Source organism: Hippocampus zosterae, chromosome 11, assembly GCF_025434085.1.
Source record: "Hippocampus zosterae strain Florida chromosome 11, ASM2543408v3, whole genome shotgun sequence".
In the NCBI taxonomy this organism is placed as follows: Eukaryota; Metazoa; Chordata; class Actinopteri; order Syngnathiformes; family Syngnathidae; genus Hippocampus; species Hippocampus zosterae.
This window is the reverse complement of record NC_067461.1, coordinates 5,429,061-5,449,957: the sequence shown is the minus strand read 5'-3', so window position 1 is coordinate 5,449,957 and position 20,897 is coordinate 5,429,061. Positions and strand designations below refer to the sequence as shown.

General features: G+C 43.6%; 1 protein-coding gene across 7 annotated transcripts in view; it reads right to left on the bottom strand.

Annotated features, from left to right (window-relative positions):
• The window catches only part of marchf8 (membrane-associated ring finger (C3HC4) 8), a 47,378-nt gene that overhangs the window by 5,928 nt on the left and 20,553 nt on the right, over nucleotides 1-20,897 (bottom strand). For 2 of the 7 annotated variants that reach the window (XM_052079884.1, XM_052079885.1), the window contains exons 3-5: nucleotides 8,618-8,668; nucleotides 1,565-1,644; nucleotides 29-787 (exon numbers count right to left, since the gene is read on the bottom strand). In XM_052079884.1, coding sequence (XP_051935844.1) covers nucleotides 29-787; nucleotides 1,565-1,644; nucleotides 8,618-8,668 — 890 coding nt within the window. Of the gene's footprint in view, nucleotides 1-28; nucleotides 788-1,564; nucleotides 1,645-8,617; nucleotides 8,669-17,765; nucleotides 18,143-20,897 lie in introns of those variants that run through there. The other 5 variants (XM_052079890.1, XM_052079891.1, XM_052079887.1 and 2 more) reach the window with 3 other exon arrangements.

Below are 20,897 nucleotides of genomic sequence, written 5' to 3'. Positions count from 1 at the left end.
GCTGAACACCATCCAGACAGTCACCCACCTGCAGCAGTCGCCCGACAACGAAAAGGGCGACAGCGGTTCCGTTTTCGCCGGCAGAGGGGACGGGCAGCGGTCCAGGTCGCTGTCCTCGTCCATGTAGCAAAGCGGCGCCAAACGAACGCCCTTGGCCATGTCGTCGGCCGCAAACTCCAACTCGCTGCCTTCCATGATGGCGCTGGAGGACTTTGGCAGGCTCGACGAGGTTGACGATCGGGAGAAGGGGAGGAGGAGGCGCAGGAAATTGCCGCTGGGCGAGGGGTGGGGGTAATCGGGAGCAGAGGGGGGAGCCGGAGGAGGGACGGAAGGGCCCAGCATGTACTTGTCGTTGTTAGTGAAAGAAGGGACCAGGTGGGGGTGCGCCGAGAAGACCCGACCCGGATCGGGACGGCCGTTCACTCCGCCAACCGCCTCCCTCGTTTCGGAGCCGCCCCGAACCTGGGCGGCGTCCCCGGCCTTGGTCTCCAGCTCGCCCTCGGAGCAGGTGCGGTCGATAAAGTGCAGGCCGCGACAGAGGCCGTCCACGCGCTGGCCCACGTCGTTGAGCGATACGGAGAAACGGAGCGGGCCGTGGGGTTGACGGCCCGGGGGGCGCGCGCTGCCCATGGTGGGCCGCAGCAGAGAGAGCCAATCCCGCTGTTTGGAGGCGGGCGGTGAGTCCGTGCAGACGGTGGTCACCGTGACACCGCCGCAACCTTCCCAGCTTTTACCGTTAGGGGCCAAGAGAACCACTGCGGTCTGCTTCTGACGCTCCTCATCTGCACTGCTCGTGTGTGCGTGTGTGGAATGTAAATGTAGTGTGACACATAGTGGTGAAGGACAGCAGGAAAGGAGGAGGGGGGGGGGGGCAGGAGAGGCCAAAAAAGAAAAGAGAAAAAAAAATGTGGACATTTGAGAAAAATAAAAGGGTTCGGGGGTACGGAAACTGAAAACGTGTGGCAATGAATGACCCATGTCATGGAAAAAAAAAACTATTTTTCAGCACGCTTACATCGACTATGCATCTTAATTTGACCTTTAAAAGTTTGAAATCACATCCCCGACCGTTCAATGTTTCGTACAACAGATTAGCGGAGCAGTTTTTAGTTGTAGTCACAGTGTTCACCACTAGGTGTTCGGACATTGCTCAGAAGGACGAGGTCAAGAAAATGGCGTCTTTCAGAATTTACCTCAAAAGTAACCAAACGGTAATTCTTTCCCCGCCAGAACCGTTGACATTTCGTTTGAAGTGCGTGAGGAGATACAGAGTACTAAATTTGTGTCCGCCAACAGCGTGAATACATTAGATAACCTAAGTAGTTTTACAAAGGCCTTATGATGGCTTGGATTCAATTATTTGATGAAAATTTGTTTATAAATCGCAAAAGGTACTGAAACAAACATCTGGATGTGCAATCAAAAGTTGAGAGAAGCTTAATTTACCAAGTGCGTTTTAGGTTCAACCTAAAATTGTCACTGAAGGTGAATCGCCCATATTTTTGCAAAGGCAGTAAAAAATAAAATAAAATAAAATAAACGACACGTGACAAGGGTTTTGTACCTGCAGATGTCTTGGCTGGAGGGAGAAACTGATGTTCTTGAGAAGCTGCACGGGGCGTTGACTGAAGTGGGACTGCCCGCCTGAGAGAAACAACAACACCACAACCATTTTAACGCCGAGACGGCGCAGCGTATGCAAAGACAGCACAATTTACTTTCATCTTTATAAATCTAAAGATGGAGGAAGAATGAATAATGCAGTAATGCAGGCTTGTAAATTATACTCAAGTTTCTTATTGGCGGAGGAAGTCTTTTTCCAGACAAAATCTTTACATCTAAGGACTGCAATTATGACATTTGCTATTGCGTCGCCTGTGTAATTGGAGCGCCACCCGTCAATTTCAACATACCGTATTTTCACGACTATAAGGCGCCATTAAAAGTCTTACATTTTCTCCAAAATGGACAGTACGCCTTATGGTGCGGAGCGTCCTTTATATGCGCTGAGTTCCAAAATCTGACTGACTGCCGACACGCTGTTTATATAGAGAAAAGGCGGAAGTGACTGTGAAAGAAGTCGGCCAATCAGGGAAGGGTGGGCGTGTATACATACATATATGGAGAGGGGGAGAGAGAGAGAGAGAGGGAGAGAGAGGACAGACAAGCTAGTCCGCCAATGGTGAAGGGTGGGCGTGTAAGTGGACGCCTCAAGCCAGTACCAACACTTGTATAGAGTGTGGCAATGTGCTTTGTTGCAAAACAACTCCGGTTTTGGTTTCTAAGAACCCCTGAAAATAAATTCGACGAAAAGACACGCATGCCTACGAAGCTCAGTTCAAACTTAAAGCCACCGGTTATGCTTTTGGCATGCGTGCCCATCTCACAGCAGCGGTGAAAAAAAAAAAGTCAAGCAAATGAACTCTGAGCTTGCCGTTATTCCCGGAGGCTTGACTAAAGAACTCCAACCGCTGGACATTGGCATCAACCGGGCGTTCAAAGTAAAGTTGCAAACGGCATGGGAACAATGGATGATCGGTGGCAAACACAACTTTACAAAGAGTGAGAGGCAGCGCTTGGCGAGTTACGCCACAATACGCAACAACGAGAGGGAACGCGGCGTTTTTGATGGATTACGGTACTTGCACAATTGTTCAATTCTTTCTACACACACACGCGCTGCCACCATGTTTCGCTCTGTTCTTTACTTTCAAATGTGGGAAAGCTTCACACGAGAGAAATGTTGACTTTGCTGTTGCTACTCCTTCTTTCCGCTCGGCAATGCGTAGCAACTCACACTGGCATGTGATGCATTCAATGACAACTGAGATGTGCAGTCCTCTGCTTCTGATACAGACTTTCCTGATGAAATCAGGAAATCAGTCCTGATGAGGACTTTGATGGATTTCTAGGTGATGATTGATCGAAAAACGTGACAACATTGTACGATGGCTAAATAAAATACACCCGAACTCAGTTCTGCTTTCGTTGCCTTTTTAAAAACGTGTTTTTATCTTATTTGTATGTTTTGGCATGCTACCGTATGCTTCAAGCTAACGTGTTAGAGTGCGCGCATGCATGCCGTATGTTTAAGCTGGCGTATGTTTTACCACTGTAAAACTGCGGCTATTCGTACGATGCGTCCTGTGTATGTGTAAAATACAGAAATGTCACGCATTAATGAGACTGCGGCCATTAGTACGATGCGTCGAATAGTCGTGAAAATACGGTAGTTCCGGACATACTTTTAAAATTGGAGCAGTGACCCCCAACTTGAAAATGTTAGGGGTTCAAGTTCACTATAAATCGACTTGCAAATTAATATTCATATTACATTTCATTTTCATAACTTACCAACTTCCTTAAGTTTTGACCCCCCACCCCCTCCAAAAAAATAAATAATTACCGCAATGGCCCTAATATAAGACGGTGTTAATTTGCATTTAAATAAGACTGAAAAAGTGGGGGTCGTCTTATATTTGGGGTCTATACATTATACCCCTTCACGACGCTAGATGGCGCCAGATATCATTGAAGAGAATGCTGAACTCGACTCCCCAGGCCAAAGTGAACCCTTGTCACAAAGAATAAAAATAAAAATAGCGGTGGCACGAAGAAGAAAAATAAAAAATAGCAATAAGAAAAAAAAAGCGAAAAAAACTAAAAGCGATAACGGAAAATGGAGAAACATAGCGACAATCTGGAGAAATGTGGGTCGAAGATCAGCCAGGTCAACCGGCAACTGAGGAGAAGTTAAGATGTCATTTACACTTTAGTTGACATATTTAAATGTTCAGATATTAAGATTTGAAAGAGGCAAAATAGCATGCTCGTTTTCTCTCAAATACATTGTAATAATCATTTGCTTCAGATGTACTGCAATTATTTTCAGGATAAAATTTTTTTTGGTGTTCAAAGTCTTTTTTTTCAAACTTGAGTCTTGAAAAAGAGGGGGTTGTCTTATAATCAGGGCCGTCTTATATTCGGGCCAATATGATATATCTCATGATGATGGTGTGATGTGTGTGACCCCCAAGCCTGACCTCTTTTCACCGGTTATCCACATTGTCACGTTGCTCATTTGCCCCACTCGCGCCGCCTCTTCTCGCTTCGCCGTTTAAGTCCGTTGGCAACCCAACTCATATCCGCCACTATTCCACAGGACCTCACGGTGAGAAATACTCCCGGAGCGGTTTAAGGTTGTGCAAGTTCTTGTTAGGGGGTTGTTAATGTGTAAAACCCAAAAGTGGGCCCGATCATTTCAGCGTGAAACTAATTAGCTATTGATTTCATCTCCAACCGCGCCGACATTTTACAGCTGCCGGCCTGACACTGATCGATAGATGGCTGTGCTGTCATGCTATCTGCCCTTCAGCCTGCCCATCAATGACATCCTTTCACATTTACCTACTCATGAATCACATGCCGGTTTCTCTCATTTGGACTGCAAAAGAAGCTGTGCAGGTTATCTCGGGACAAACGAGCTCCGTCTCTACCACGACATTCATTGTTACGTCCCATTCATGACGCAAAGTTCACACCGCATGTACGACTGGGCATTGGATGTGGTTGCCACGTGGAGGGTGCAGCCAGTACTTGTACTAGCCAGAAATTCCTGCAACTCCTATTTTTGTACAGTATTTATTCAGACTCTATCAAAAAGGTTGCCATGCCTCGGGCAGCTCGGACCCCCGGGTAAAATCAGCCATGAAAATGGAGATTGTTGTCCCATATCGGACATGTCCTGCCAGAAATCCCTGCAGCTATTTTTAAGAGTTGCTGCAGGCCCCTCCAAATCATAACCAACCACTTCCATTCATTAAATCCAGTAGTGTTGTCGCACTGAAGGTGCAGGCCGTACTTGCCAGAAATTCCTGCAGCATGCTCCGTGTCAAACACTATTTCCATCCATATGTCCAAAACAAACTTTACAGCCTGTGGACAGCTGCGCATCAGAGATAAGATCCACCACACAAATGAGGATGCTGTCACGCGGAGGACGCAAGTCAGTACTAGCGACACATTCCTGCATCTCCTTTACAGTTATTGCATGCATGCATCTTCACAGCCTTCCAAGAGCCATGTTCCTCATTTTATGTGATATGTTTCTACTCCAGGACACCAAAGTTCATATCCCATGGACATCTGGTATCGCAGTCATATGTAGGAACTATCTACTACAGTATTTGCTAGAAGTTCCTGCAGCTCTTAATGTTACTGTCGGCCCCATCGCAGCTCAACCCCCGTCCTTCAATTCTTCTTGAAATCCCCTCATTTATGTTCACTCCATATATAACCTTTGGACATCTTATTTTTGACGTTTGTGTGTCCAACCAATTACTTGCCAGCAATTGCTGCAGCTTCTGAAATGTTTCTGCGGGCTATTTCTCAGCTACCATTCAACTATTTTTCTCATTAAAATGTTTTATTTGTTGATTTCCAGTCCATTAGACAGAAGTTCAAATCCGGTGGATGTCTGGACCTTCGGTGGGGTGTGAAGATCAGTCATGCAAATGGCCGTTGCACAATGCCGGCTACATTTAACGACGCGGGCGGACACGCCGCGAGTGGCCCGATGGCGTCAGCTGGAAACACATCAAACACGCAGACGGGTCGTCGTGGCGTCGGACGCCGTGGGAGGTTACGGAGAGCCATTTGAGCGGTTATTTGATATTCTCGATATCCAGCGACAGGTCCTTGTTCTGGTAAGACGCAGAACGCCATGTTGATTCTGACTGCGTGTCTCTTCGCAGGTGGCTTTAGCATTTGTGGGGTGTTTGGTTTAATGAACATCTTGCAATAAATTAATGAGCAGAACGGCATGATGCAACATGTCTCCCAAGCGTCGTCACCATTTCGGGGGGGGGGGTTGTTGAGGCAGATGCCACCTGCTCGACAACGACAATGTCGGTTTTGAGTAATGAACGCCATCGTATAGTTTGAGTTGAAGACCTGCCTTAAAAGCACGGCGACGCTTTAATAAGACGAGAAGTCGTTTGATTTGATTGGCCGACCATTAATGTGTCACTTGGGATCTCTAAATCACTATCCTGGAAATCAGCTTGGACAAAAAGGGGGCGATCAAGAGCGTCATACACATCCGAAGCTGCCAATGGGAGCAATGAGGACAAAAATGACATTTTTATCAATTATTCATTGATCCGGATTTGGCCCTTGTCAAATCTAACTCAATAGCTTTCAGGGCCATTTAAAAATGATGATAATAATAATCAACATCATAAAAATAATAATAATACAATTAAATCCTTTAAAGACTGTGGGCAGGATATTATATTAATTATTATAATTAATGCAGCACCATTTGGTACAAAAGAAGAATATTTTTGGCAAATTACAAAAAAAATAAAAACAATAATAATCACCACATTAAAACACACCAAAGCATACGATACACTTCCATTGACTAACTTGTAACACTTTCCATCATCGACAGCCTGAGACTTTTGCAGTGGAAAACCCGTCCGGTGATATCTAAGACACTGTCGATGGCGCATGGATTTGTAGAAAAGTAAGGATGCTTTCTTTGCAAATAAAACAAAGACAACATTAAAATGTGAATGGAGAAAATCGCTATGACAATTCATTCATTCATGGCAACATGAGCAATTTTGCACACGCTCCAACGTCAGCAATGACAAAAGCATAAGAAACATTTAGAACATCAGCAACATTATTTGCACTAGTTTGTACTCAAAAGTAAGTAACTTGTACTTGATTAAAAAAAAGAAAATCAGGTCTTTTATCAAATAACATCCAGACGATAAAGCAAATAAGGGCCTTCGTTCCACAAGTGCTCTGGCCGAAGGAAACGCGACTCGACTTTACAATACGATGATGTGGTTGGTGAAACAAACAATTCCCTTGCTTGTCCTAGATATCCGGATCGTCAGCAAAAACCGATAAGTCGAAAACCTATCCCGGGTATACACAAAACTCTGCAAACCAATTTCAATTCGGAGAGCCGCTGGCAGATGTTTGGCCGGAGCTCAATGCCAGCCCACTGAACGGCCGCTGTGCTGCTTTGACTTTATGACCACTGTAATACTTTAATTCCAGCCCTCCTGGCCCATCCCAAACAAGTACACACATACACACACGCACTCACGGCACCGTTCTGAGCCAGGCTACAGATAAGCGTTCTGACCTAGCAGAGTGCCTCACACTCCTACACACTGATAACATCTATACTAATTTACATGACCCTGCCCAGGGCGTTTCACGTTCCCTTTCGCATTAAGCAAGCAGTCATTCGTTGGGTAACATTTAATTTAGCGGTTGTGTATTTAAGCATATGCATCTTGTAACTTTGCATTAAAGGCTGCTAAATTAATGCTAAGATAAAATGGGAAAGGGCGTACCCACGGGCTAATATACAGCAAGATGCAGCAACACAGGTAGACAGACAATAAAAGGGTACTCTAAAAGCAGGGATGGGCAACAGCATGTGCACCCACACCGAGCGGCTCCTTGAGTAACCCCTCCCACCCCGAAAAAAACCAAAAAGATTCAATTTATACTTCTCCTATACTGTAGAGTTTAAAGTTGTAATGGCGCTATTAATCACTAGAGGGCAGACATGGCTTCCACCAGGTCTTTTCCATCAGCAATACCATTATGAATAGGACGCAGCTTATCAATAAATCTGAACGCAAGGCTATTTTAGAGACGAACACACTAGCATCTGAAATATTTCAACGCCGGGTAACACGAAGCTCCGCTTTTCTGAGCAGACAACGGAACTGACTGGGCGGTTGCTATATCAAACACAACTCAAAAGAGCTTCAAGCTGACAAACATGAATGTAAGCCAATTCATTCATTAACACGTGAGTATACAAACAACTGAAGGTTTGTTTTTCACAAGAATTGTTGACAGTTGAATGGTAATATTTAACAAACAAAAAAAGCTACCATCATAACTGACAAACTGTCTGTCCGAAGAAAAACTTGAAGTCCTTTTGCCAAAAGACAAAGCTTCCCAAAGTCATTTCAAGTCGTAGTGGCCTGACGCCACATTGTACATGGCGCCATTAAAAGTAAACGCAGGCCGTTGAACGCGTGATCACGTGGGCCGCGCTAATGGCAAGCATGTTTGCGCTCGCGTTTTAAAAGTCGGGAGCCGCTCGTGGCACACGTTGGCGGCAGAGCGCTAAGTGACCCTGACATGTCTCAGTGCAAGTAAAAGGTTGATCCTCTTAGGAGACTCAGGAGGATTGCGAGGGAGGGGAAAGGAAGAGGAGAGAAAATAGACCGAGGTCATCAAAGGGGGGGGGGGTGGAAAATGCAAGGTATAAAAATGATAAAAATAGATTGTCTCCTTTTTTGGCATTGGGGAAATAAAATGGGTAGTCCGTGTACATGCTTGGGCTCAGAAGCAATTCCTTCACACCCAACGACTAAAAACTTTACCAGCTGCACTCATTTGAACCCTTGCTGCCAAACAAACAGCGGCACCAACTGATGAATTGAAATCGCCAAGCATTTTCCGGTGGCTAAAATGATCCTACGGTCGGGAGATAAAGCGCCGCTTGTTTGCTCTGGCCGCATCTCCAAAGCCGGTGAATGCATTTTATTTTCGGTATTTGTGTCGTGCTTACCTTTGATATATTGCTGGATCTGCTCGCTGAGTGACCCAGAGGCTTTTCATTCTGGAAAACAAAAACAAAGAAAAAAAAACTCCAGCTTGAATCAATTAAACGCATTCTCAAAATACGGTGCTGTCGATGGTTGTCATTCAATCCTAATGTGCAATGGTCCCCAACCCTTGGGCCGCGGACCGATATTGGTCCGTGGGTCATTTGGTACCGGGCCGCACAGAAAGAATAAATAACTTTTTTGGAATCTGTTTTATTTTGACAAATTACCAGATTCTCTGAGACATCCGTCAACAGTATGTCACTCTTGACGCAGATCAGAAAATGAAAACCAGGAGCTAGCAAAACGAGTAAAAAACAAATTTCTTTGGAAATTGGAAAAGGCCCAGCCAGGAGACAGATGAGGAGCCTTCAACTTCCAAGAAAAAGAAGGCTACATCTAATAAACAATATCAGGAGTCCTACTTAAAATACGGATTTATGTCCCGCGCACCAAGCCCACGCTGCGTAATATGCGGCGACGGTAAGTCACATTTTTCATGCATTTTTTTATCTGTGGTGTATCTTATTTTGAAGGCACAGTACCATAGCACCCAGATAGTGTTGCAGGCAGATAGGGCGTTCCCCTTGTCATGATTTGTGTTTATTATTATGTTACGAAAATACCACAGTATTCATGCAGGTCATATCATATTATTTTATTGTATTCACCCGCCATACCTTAAAGGTCCGGTCCCTGAAAATATTCTCTGACATAAAACCGGTCCGTGCGGCAAAAAAGGTTGGGGACCGCTGCTAATGGGAATGTGAGAGAAAGAACATAAATGTGTTGGAAATTTTTGGCACCGGCGCTGTTATCAAGTGGTTAGCACGTCTGGCTCACAGTGGAAGAGGGCTAACCTAATCTTGGGGTTTGTGTTTGCATGATGGATGGAATAATTCACTGGAGTGTATAATAAAGTGTGTGGAAGGTGAAGCAGACCACTAATATATTTCCATAAAACTCTCAGCTGGCATCTTTATTTGGAAAATGAAGATGGATGGGCTGGCCTGGACTGAATAGTACACAGCGAGTCACTATCAGTAACCGCTAGTGGTCTGGAGGAGCTACGAATAAATGAGTTTATTTTTCTGAAGATTTTTACTCCTCTACAGATTACAACATACACCCAAAAAAGAGAGCTAGTTTTGATTTAGTAGTTTTATTAAGAATGCTGCAAGTAATTTTGCCACTTGAAGGACACAGCGAGCGGACTAGAACCCGAGCAGATTTCAGCGTTGTGTTTTGGAGCCGGTAATGATCCTCATTTTCCCACTTACACTCGCTGATGAAGAACCGCTGCCGCGGGGTGCTAAGCCGCATGTAGCCTTGGCGTTAAAGAGCCTCACGTCGCTCCTTAATGACAAGTCAATTGCTGTTACATAATGTGCACTAAGTTCACACGGGTTTCGAAAAGGGCTTTGCGTACAAACAAATCTGGACCGAAGCAAATTGGCTCTGCGGATGCGTGGCGCAGCGCGTGCAAAGTTTGTTCTTAGGTAGGCAATTGCAAATGAGGGAGGCGACAATTGAACAGGGTTTACAAATGCAATCAGAAAAATATAACAGAAAATAACTCACTATGAACTATGAGGACGCCCACTATTTGATGAAACGTGGCAGTGAACTACGATTTATCACGGGGGACACATTGTACCAATGGTGTCAAATTTCTTTTCAGCATGTGCCACGTGGAACCAATATAAAAATGAGTAAGGGTGTAAAGATACACCCAAAATCATGTTTCTGGATGGAAATTGGTTTTCAGCTCATGATTCAGTTCACATTCTGTTCGGTGGGCTAACTTAATACACATTGCTTAATAAATTTCGTGCAACTGTATTGAAAATGGACAGTGCAATTATTTTCTTGTTGCAGGAGATCATCATCAATTATTTGTCTTTTTTTTTTTAAGTAAGCAATGGTAAACAATGTGCGTCTATTTTATTGATAGTATTTTTCCACTCCAACATACTTAACTTATTCAGCATAAACGTATTGAAACACACTTATAAAACATAACTTTTCAACGTATTCCTTCACTCCTTTCTCATTTTTTCGCACAGCTCTCCAAATAAGAGGCGGAGCTCATGCTAGCTTCAAGGGCTTTATTTTTCACTCCCATTTGACGTTTACTCACACACACACACACACACACACACACACAAATGGTATATTGAAACATCAAAATGATCAACTACACCATGTAATTTGTTTGAACAAAACCCTGCTAGCTTAATGCTAACACAGAAGTTGGACGCAATGATTAGCTAATGGGCTAACAGACGTTAGCGTGTCCGTTACGATAATTAAAACCTTCAAACTTCTACTTCAACAAGCAGTGTGACGAGTGGCCTTTATCTTTGTGCAATTTCTTTAAAAAATAATGAAAGATCACAAAAGATGAAACAAGCGCCTCAAAAACATCGAGACTCCGCCATAGCCTAGAAATTGGTGGCAATTGAAAACGTTTGCCACACTGCCCACATTATCGTGTCATCACTTGTGCACCATTTGGATTAATAAAGTCAGACACCAAAATACATATATATTTTTTGTGCAGGCATTTTTTTTGTGTGTGTTTGTCATCCTTGTAAAACAAGACGCACCGGTCTGGTACGCCACTCCAGATGATAGACACATGCAAACCTGCATGTGATGTTAATTTAAATCCCATTTTTAAAATACAAACATCACTGTGCACACAACGAGCCAAACAAAGCTGTAATGTTTAAACCAGTGACAAAGCCTAAAGCCTTATTTCTCCGAACGAGTCGAATGATGACAACGCACGAAGTTGCCGGCTGTTGAATTGTGAGCCGTGTTTTTTTATTTACATTCCATTTAATTGGTCTGGAACATTCTGAGGTCAAGCCTCGTAAGCCCGGCGGGATAGCGCTGACTGTCGAATGCAAAGTGAAGCGGACTACATCCCGAGTTCACCCATATGTCATGATTTTGATATGGCTTAATTAAATAAAATTGCCCATATATGAAAAATTCACCACTTAAACTTTATGATGACCATTCTCGGAAAGTCGGCAAAAAAAAAAAATTCACAGAAGATTGAAAATAAAGAACAGAACAAATCCTTAATCCTGAGCGCTTGGACAAATACACAGTAGAGCCCAGGCGGAGACTTTCTGAGAAAGCTCTCCCCCCCCGCCCAAAAAAAAGTGATCTTCTGTCAACAACAGAAGGGATTAGACAAAAAAGGAGGGACACGGATCAATTCGGTGTCTTCTCACGCGGAATTAAAACAGAAAATGTGGTGGGAGACAGTGCAAAGCGTCTAAGTACATCTCCGTTGGAACAAAGGCTCAACGTTCTTCCATTTGGAAAAAAAATAAACAACAACAAAAAAAACTGCAATATATAGGTTTTCCAAGAAGCCCGTTTGTCTGCTTCAAAGATCTCCTCAAATTGTTTGTCGCTTGGTGCGTCTTCCACTTAAAGGAGACAAAACTCGAGGCCCTTTTCTAGGAATCAAAAGGTTTGCTAATGAAAGGTAGCACATTTATTAGCATCTCAAAGCAAGAGTTTGGCAAATAATGAACAATATATTTACTTTTTAAAAAGGAGGCATCAAGCTACACCCACTTGAAGTTTTCAGTCCAAACAAACATCAAACAAGAGAATTACATGTTGCATATATAAACAACCCTCAGAAAAGTCCACTGAGCTTAATGCTAACAATGTAAAAGGCCACTGACACGGTAATAGTTAGCATAGAATGTTGCTGTTCTGGAAGTAACACGTTTGAACACAAACGGTTCACAGTAACTAATATAGTTTACTGAATAATTAGTTTTGAAGATTATATCAGTTTCTATCAATGTAGGTTGACATACAGGTAAATATCATTGAGTGTTAATGTGCTAGTTATCAAAAAACTGACCACACTGTCAGTTCACGCTAACTGGGAATCCAACAAACGCTTAGCTTTTGGCTTTTGACACGATATTGCGTCCTTATGATCTGCCAGTTTAAATACAGGGCAAAAATTGAGCACATATTTTCTAACATATACAGGTTCGAGGACACAAAAGAATCAAAGTACCTGAATCCATACATTCATTTCCTGTACTGTCGTTCCCGTTCTGGGTAAGTTGTGGAATCACATTGGCGAATAAAGCCACAACACAACCAAACACTCATCAAGGTGCAGTCAAATTAAATTTTCACTGAAAATAATGATGATGGCTTTCAGAGACCAGTAGCGAGGCGGGAGTGGAGGTTGGGGGTGGGGGGGGGGGGAATTCAACACAAACAATAAACGGCAGAGTGGGACGTGTAGCCTGTCTTGCCATCACGTTGATTTCTCTGTAAATTCATGATCTCAATGAGCCTGCAATCAAGTGAGGCGCCGTTGTCAAGAATGGACTCTCTGTGTCCGCTTCAAGTCAATCAACAACCCACATCATTTGTCGATACATGCCATTTGGCAAATAGCCTCAGCCGCAAACCTAATGAGGACAAGTGCCATCGAAAATACTTGCTGATAATTGGACGACCGTTCATCTCAAAATGTCACTTGAAATGAATACATTTAAGTGCAGGCACAGTCATTGTGACACGCGGAGATCTTTAAAAAGAACCGGTTAGCTTATTTCTTTTTAAAGGATAACTAAGTTGCCGACAATATCACACTCCACAAACATCATTGGACAATGCTACTGTTACACAAAATGGTGAACAGAGGAAGACATTGATTTGAAGGCCATATTGACTCGTTCCTCCGTCATTCGACGCCACGCCGAGTATTATCGAACATCTTAAGACAAAGAATCTTGTTGCACTTTCCTGTCCTCCCATTGTCAGTCTCTCTGGGATGAAAAGCAGAGTGACTTGAGTGCATGGCTGCAGGCCAGAAGAGCAGACGCACATATTTTGAATATGCGGGTCAGACATCAGACGTCCGAGCACGGGCTAAACGTTTGGGCCATTCTAAGAAAGGCGGTTCTTAGGAAAGAGTTGAAACTGGGACTGAGTCACATCCCGCCAAATCGGTTTTCCTGGCCTTAGGGTGGGTGGTGTTTAGAGCAGATGATGCAGTTATTATTTTTTTAAACTGATGATTCTTTGTGTCTTCAACTAAAAAGAGCAGCGCCAAACCAGCTGAGTCTTAGCGCACGTTACCGAATACACATGTACCAAATGTGGCACTTCGCAAGTCAATAGATTTAAGTAGCGATGTTCAAAATGTTGTTTTCCGTCGGGAGGAAAATGGAGAGGCCCTCGTCTTTGCTTAAAGAAACTCCGGGTGTGATTGCCCAGCAAACAAAAGCACGTGGAAGATGCTAGGTGATGCGGAATTTCGTGTTGCGTCTCAAGCTAGCATAAGGACGATTTAGCATTGCAGGAGACTGAGATGGGTTCGCTCCACACTGAAGTTTACTGTCAAAATTACATCAAACAAAATAGACCCCAACATTGTATACTGACTGTAAAACCAAAAATATTCGACCAAATCACAGAATGACACTTTAAAGATAGCTTAATGGCAACATACAACTTTTTAGGAGCCATTTTTATCTGAAACTGGTGACCTTATGTTTTATTTCATTGATTAAAAAAAGCACAAAAACAGATCAATAACCAATTCATGTACCAATTATGCTAACCTGTAACCTCACAACATGACAGGCTGTCCACTGTAGTAACCGCTGTCCCTGAAATGGTTAGAAGTCTTCATTTTGACAGAATCTAATATCAACTCTTGAAGTCGGAAACCCCGTAATGGACGCCTCCTCCCATCTTGACTTGATTAACTCACCCTCCTGCCCCCCTAGCTAGCGTATATATGAAATATACTGTAATTACATCAGGACGTCAACAGCGTCCAGTCATCTTTCCGAGCTTCGGGTCTAACGAGACTGTGACAGTATCTAATATGACAGCGGCAGCCTACGTCTCATTTAACAGCGAAGGGCCCGCCAATGACAAATAAAACGGGATGCTAACAAAAGACAGGAACTGAACTACTTCATTGGCTTCACTTGGTCGTCGCACCTTTACACACAATGTCGCTCGTTATTTATGACTTTTGCCAAAAAGTCGGCCATGGATAATCATTCATACTCAGTGTCACTTAATTAGCTGTGTCATTAGTTGGTGCACCCTCGCTACCCTGGTGATACAATCGGTCAATTACACGCTAGCAAAGAGAGAGAGGGAGATGTAGAGTGAGAGAATAGATGCTTATATAATTAAGAACAGCGGGGAAGGAGTCGACTGTTGACTGAGTACAAGTGGTTTGAAGTCGTTAAATTCCATTTTAAAAAGGGAAATTCACATTCAAAACACCAAACAGGCGCTTCATAGCTCCTAGCACTTAGCGCTTGCTTAGAGTAGCATTTGCGCAAGTCCCTGTTGGGAACAATAAAAGGGCTGAGAACATCTGAAGCAAAACAAAATGTTCTGTCAAACGATTAAAGCAAAGTGATTCAGAAACTTTTTAGACAACGCGCCACCCAAAAAGTTACGTTGTTCTCTCCAAGTAGTATCGTAAAGACCAACATTAAAATACAGTCACGTTTTCATGCCAAGTACGCATTCACCAAATGCGAGACAGAGGCAGACCTCTCGTGCGAATCAGAATCTGTTCTCAATTGCCTGACGTGGGCAAATAAAAGGTTAAATAAAACAAAAAACTCCCCCCAAAATATTGGGAGTATCAATATAAGCCATTGTAACATGATATAATGTACGGTTTGATCCTCGTTAGCAATAATCTTAAATGCAGGAAAAGTAAAACGGTGTCATTAAATGATTCCATTAAAATGAATTGTGCCGAAGTGAAACAGAACAATGTTTGTTCAAGATTAAATGTGAATTTATTGTACAATTTTAAAAGCGTAAATACACCTGAAATGTAAACAAAGGTGTACTGTACTTAAAAAGCAACTGATTTAAAAAAAAAACAAAATGAGTTCATGCAAGTCTTGACTGCGTCTTATGTTTTAAATGTTGTAAATTTCACACGTTTGATTGATTAATCGATCACAATGCGCCGTCTTCCTCACTGCTCCCTTTCAACAGGTTTTAAGCCGTGCCATGACATGTGACCGACTTAATCTCCGTCTCCTCCCCAGCTGCGGATTTGACACAAAGCTGTGATTTGGTGCATCGGTCCATGATGCGCTACGCTAAGCCGGAGCCAAAATATAGTTTAAATCACATCGGCTGAGTTCATTTGGACGTGGAACTGATCAGATCTAGTGGGGTTTTTTCCCCCAATGAATAAACAGCAACACAGCATGTAAAGTAGTTGCGATAACCGCTTATGGGACGTTCATTTAAAAAATAATGACTGAAAATGTTGAATGCTATGTCCTTTTTGTAAATAGCAACCAAAAAATGAAGTAATTTCTGCAGATCTCTTCTTTAAGGAGGGAAGTAGAAACATTGAATGAGGAAAAGGAAATCCGTTTGTTGGCCACTGTAAGCAGACATTTATCTGACCACCTTCTGCAGCAAAGTGGAGACTGGAGCACATAATACGCCACCCTACAGAGTATAAAGGCATAAAAATTAGGCAATCTAACGTTCACATTTATTAGGCAGGATCCCCTGCTGAGCAAGTCGTTAACAGTACAAAATAGTGGAAAACGCATCAACAGAACAAAGGTGAATTGCATTTAGCCACCGTAAATATTTGAGAAAAGAGTTAAAGGCTTGCTGTAGCGAAGTAGCAAGTTTTCTTTTTGTCATTTATTGCCGTGTAACACTTGGGAATCCCTGCCAATTGGGAGCGTGTGGAGTATAAAAGTGCAAAGTTGAGAGCTAAGAAACGGCAATTGCTTTAGCTAACATTAGCATGAGACAATTTCAACAATGGAGAGGAACACGGGTCAAATGCGCTTGGCTGTTGAGTACAGACAGTTTATTTGAGAGGAGAATGAGGGCCCGCTAGAACAAAGAGGAGACAGACAGAGGAAGGCACCGATCTAGGAAGAGCTGACATTAAGAGCATGTTTTGGTTTTTCCAAACGTGAACAAAAACAACGAGCAATGAACCCGAACAAGTGCCTCCTGTATCTGGCTACGATAAGGTTTCTAAGGTCATTCTATTCCCATTGTAGCAAAGTACAGATTGTGTAATATGTAAAAGTCTACAGCTAGAGCACGGCAAGAAGGCAAGCTAATGTACGCTTTAGCAAACAACAAACAAAGCAAAACAAGGGTTTTCTATATTTGGCTACAGTAAGGACAGAGATTTTATTCCAGACTGCCTATTTGCCGCTTATGTTTCATGCTAACCACGTTGACAAGCAGACTGTCACTCAGTGCGTCGATGTTAAGTGCATCGTGATTTGCATATGCCCAAATATGGCAATGGTAATATGCATCTTCTCTGCCATATCGTTGTTGGCGCAAAACCGGCATTTATACTTTGACATGCGTGGCTTTTTTGCAACCTGGGGGTTGCAACATCAGGGGAAAATTCAACTCCACAGCTCAACTTTGTGGGCGTGTTTGCGCCGGTATATCATTAGCGCATATCTTTTGTAAAAAAAAAAAAACGAAGCAAATAGCGGGTGCAAATATATTGCAATGTATGTGCTATCCGCGTACGCAGTTCATTTTTTGTGACTTCTGCCCTGACAGCCCATTGCACCAAAGTGGAGACTGCGGAGCAGAAGACACAGCAAAGGGCTACGCTAACGTTAGCATGTATGGTTTAAATTTGTCATTTCTACTGATTAGAAACCCATCTGAGAATCGACCGGAAATATAAGGAGCCTTTACCGCGATGTGGAAAAGGGAGCCGAGGCGGCACCCTGACCACCCATATTCACCGGTGCATACCACCCTCGCATCACCCTGAACAAAGAGTGTGTGTGGGGGTGTTATACAGGGGAAGAAAAAAAAATTGGGTCACGCTACCACACTGAGGATGTGATAGAGGCACAAACAAATAGGAAGAGAGAGCACAACAACAACAACACAGCAGCTGGTGTTGATGAAAAGAAAAAAGCAGAACGCCAACATTGCTGTAAAAACACGCATTTGTGGCAGGGGCCGGAAATAAGCGCCTCAACGTAACGGCGCCCATTTTTAGGACAATCACATGATGACACAAAAGAGCACAGACGGCAAGCAACATACCTGAATCTTAATTTTCCAACAGGAATTCATGACTGGATCCTGAGGTGCACCTTTCTCTCTCACTGATGCAGACAAAGGTTCCTTGGGGGTGTGGGGGTTGGGGGGGGGGTTGCTATTGGGGGGAGCGAGAGGGGGTTACATGACCCCCCCTATGTAAAATCCTCACGAGACGCAGAGAGAATGACAAGGGAAGCCTTGGTAAATACGGAAGTGGAGCTCTGGCGACAATGACAGCCGTCACCGTGGCGACTGGAGATATGGCGGCATCCCTCCACCGCACCCCCCCACCCAAAAAAAAAAAAAAACCCAAGACAGGGAAAAAAGAGAGACGACTGCCCTACATTTGCTGCAAACACAGAAGCTGAGCTGCTGCTGCTGCTGCTGCTGCTGCTGCTGCTGCTTGTCCAGGCTCACGCTCAGTTGTGTACACACACACACACACACACATTCTGACACGGGCACACGCTCAATCCGGCAGCGTAATCCCATTGGTCGAGCAGATTCTTCCTACAGCTGATCGTGATGACATGGGGGAGGGGCACAGTGTTGTTGAATCATTCATGAGAAGGGAGGCGCCGTCCTTTAAATAGACGCCCTCTCTTCTGCACACCGAGTTTAACCTTAAATTACCCCCCACCACCCCCACACGCACACCCACACATTCCATCCTTCCAGTTCACACTTGCAGCCATGTGCGCCACCTAAACCTCTTAAAGCGGGGGGAAAAAAAAGTCAGTAAATCTGGCTATGAGGTTCCGTCCACATCGACCAATCAGAGACGACGTCACTCCCCAGGCTGCACCAATCAAGAGCAGGCTTGCATCACAAAACTTTTCTCAACCCTTGCTTTGAGCTGCATTCAAGGGCAAAGAAACTGGCTGTGCATCATTTCATTCATTCCTAAATGCCTGATCACGATAAAGCGGACTATAAATACATCACAAAGTCCTCGAAAAATCCTGAGATGGTTTTTTACGAGATTTTTATAGTGGGTGATGTATTTCATTTAAGCTTTCACTATATAAAAACCCCGATAAGAATGATTATGGCGTAGGTACACGAATGATTTCCAATGCAGTGACTGGATGAATTATGAGCGCCACGTTAAAAAAATAATTTAAAACCCCCCCACTGACGTTTAACTCGAGTCATGCAGTGAGTCACTGTTGCTCAGGTTCCTTTTTGCATTGTTTTTGAAATTGGATAAATTCCAAAAGAATGTTTTGGGTTTTTTTTTTACAAGAAGTTCATTTTCGAAAACGGCTTGCCATATAATGAGCTGTGCTTTAAAAAAAACATCACAACACGCTTGAGTCAACATCAGTTCTGGTTCCTTCCCCCCCAAAATTTGTTTTTAAATAAAATAAACAATGTGTGACAGTATGCGACAGCGTGAGAGCAGTTAACACAAAAATTTAACAAACGTGTTTCCCATTTCCCACCTGCGACGCCGTAACCTGAACGAAACACTAAGGAGGCAAAATAGCTAATTGGGCTCAATTTGGACCATTTTCACACAGGGGTGTGCTCACTTTTGTTGACAAGCGGTTTGAATGCCATCATTTTCTGAGTTGTCCCATGTAAAAGATACCGGTTTACATCCCGGGTGAATACATTTCTTTCTTTCTACTACTTCACACCAGTTCCATCAAACTTACATTTACCAACGCCATATATGCCTTTGACACACAGACGGCCTGCTTTCAAAAAAAAAAAAGCAAACAAGACCCCAAACAAGACACACAAGGACGCAGTGTGCTCTCCGCAAAGGAAAATATGAATGCCATGCCCCCCCCCCCCCTACACTCCCTTTCAGAACATACAGCAAATGGCTGATTGTCTGGCCGCAGACGTCAGTGGAAGAAAGGGGATGCGGCGAGCGCCGTTTCCACTCCAGGGTGACTCACTGTTATGGAACAAGAGCGGAACGCGCCGTACTTCAATGGAAAATAGGGCCGGCGGCCGTTGAGCTAATACACAAGGCAAGAGCGCATGTGTCTATGCTGTCGTATCTGTTGATAGGAAATGAGCCGGAAGATGGCTTCAAATGTTATCTAACTCGTCGAAACACTTTAGCGGTAGTTCAGTCTGGAATTTTTTTTTTCTTCGAACTGGTAGACAGCGTGCAAATATTTTCTTGTGGGAGACCTATCGTCCGTAATTTTCGGACGAACGCGAACGGAAGAGGCCGCGAAGAAGCAAACTTAGTAGCGCTTTAGCGCCATCTTACGGCATCTCGGTGCCAAGAACTATGTTGAAGTGAGGGGTGGCGCTTCCAAAGACTCGTCGCGCACTGACCGAGGCAACATTTGAGGCATGACCTGCTGTATATTATAACGTATTAAGAACTCGCTATAACACACAGTCATCACAATGTCAGCGCCAGTGACCGTGCAGGCCTCTTTCAGTCTTCCATGCAGGAATTAATTACAGAGTGGCTAAAAGTCTTTTTGTGCGGAGACTCAACTATCAGTATCCCAATCCGCCCCTCCAGCCAGCCGCAGCTCTCTAAATGAGAAGCATTTTTTTTTTCAGGCTCATAAAACAGAACTGCATCCATACATTGTGAATGTGTCAAGACACAGTAAAAGACTTGGGGGGAATTAATACGATAAAATAAAAAATTGGGGCTTGCATAATTAACATTACAGTAGGCGGGCATGCGTGCCCGATGAGCAGCTATTAAAAGTTATTGGGATGCAGACAGCAGTTTTCAAAGCACTTTTTTTTTTTTTAATAATTCACCACCTTGCCGACCTCATTACCGCAGCATTCGTTTGACCTTGACTTCAGATGAAGAAATGCTTCTAGCGCCAGAAAATAGTTCTCCACAAGTACCACTTTGTTCCATGACACTGTTCCAACTTCGATAAGGTTGAATTTCCAAAACAAGTTTTCCGCCAAACTATACATCAAACAAAGAGAATGTCACGTGTCTTTAAAACCAACTGCTTTCAAGTCTGATCGCTTACTGCTAACACAAAGTGAAAGGCCACGGGCTAGCATCTGCGTTGGCGTAAACGCATTAGGCAACCAATACTAAAACACAAACTGTGCAGCAACACATGTAGACATGTATTCAACACTCATGCATGTCAAAACACTCGTACCTAAACGTACCACTGTATGGAC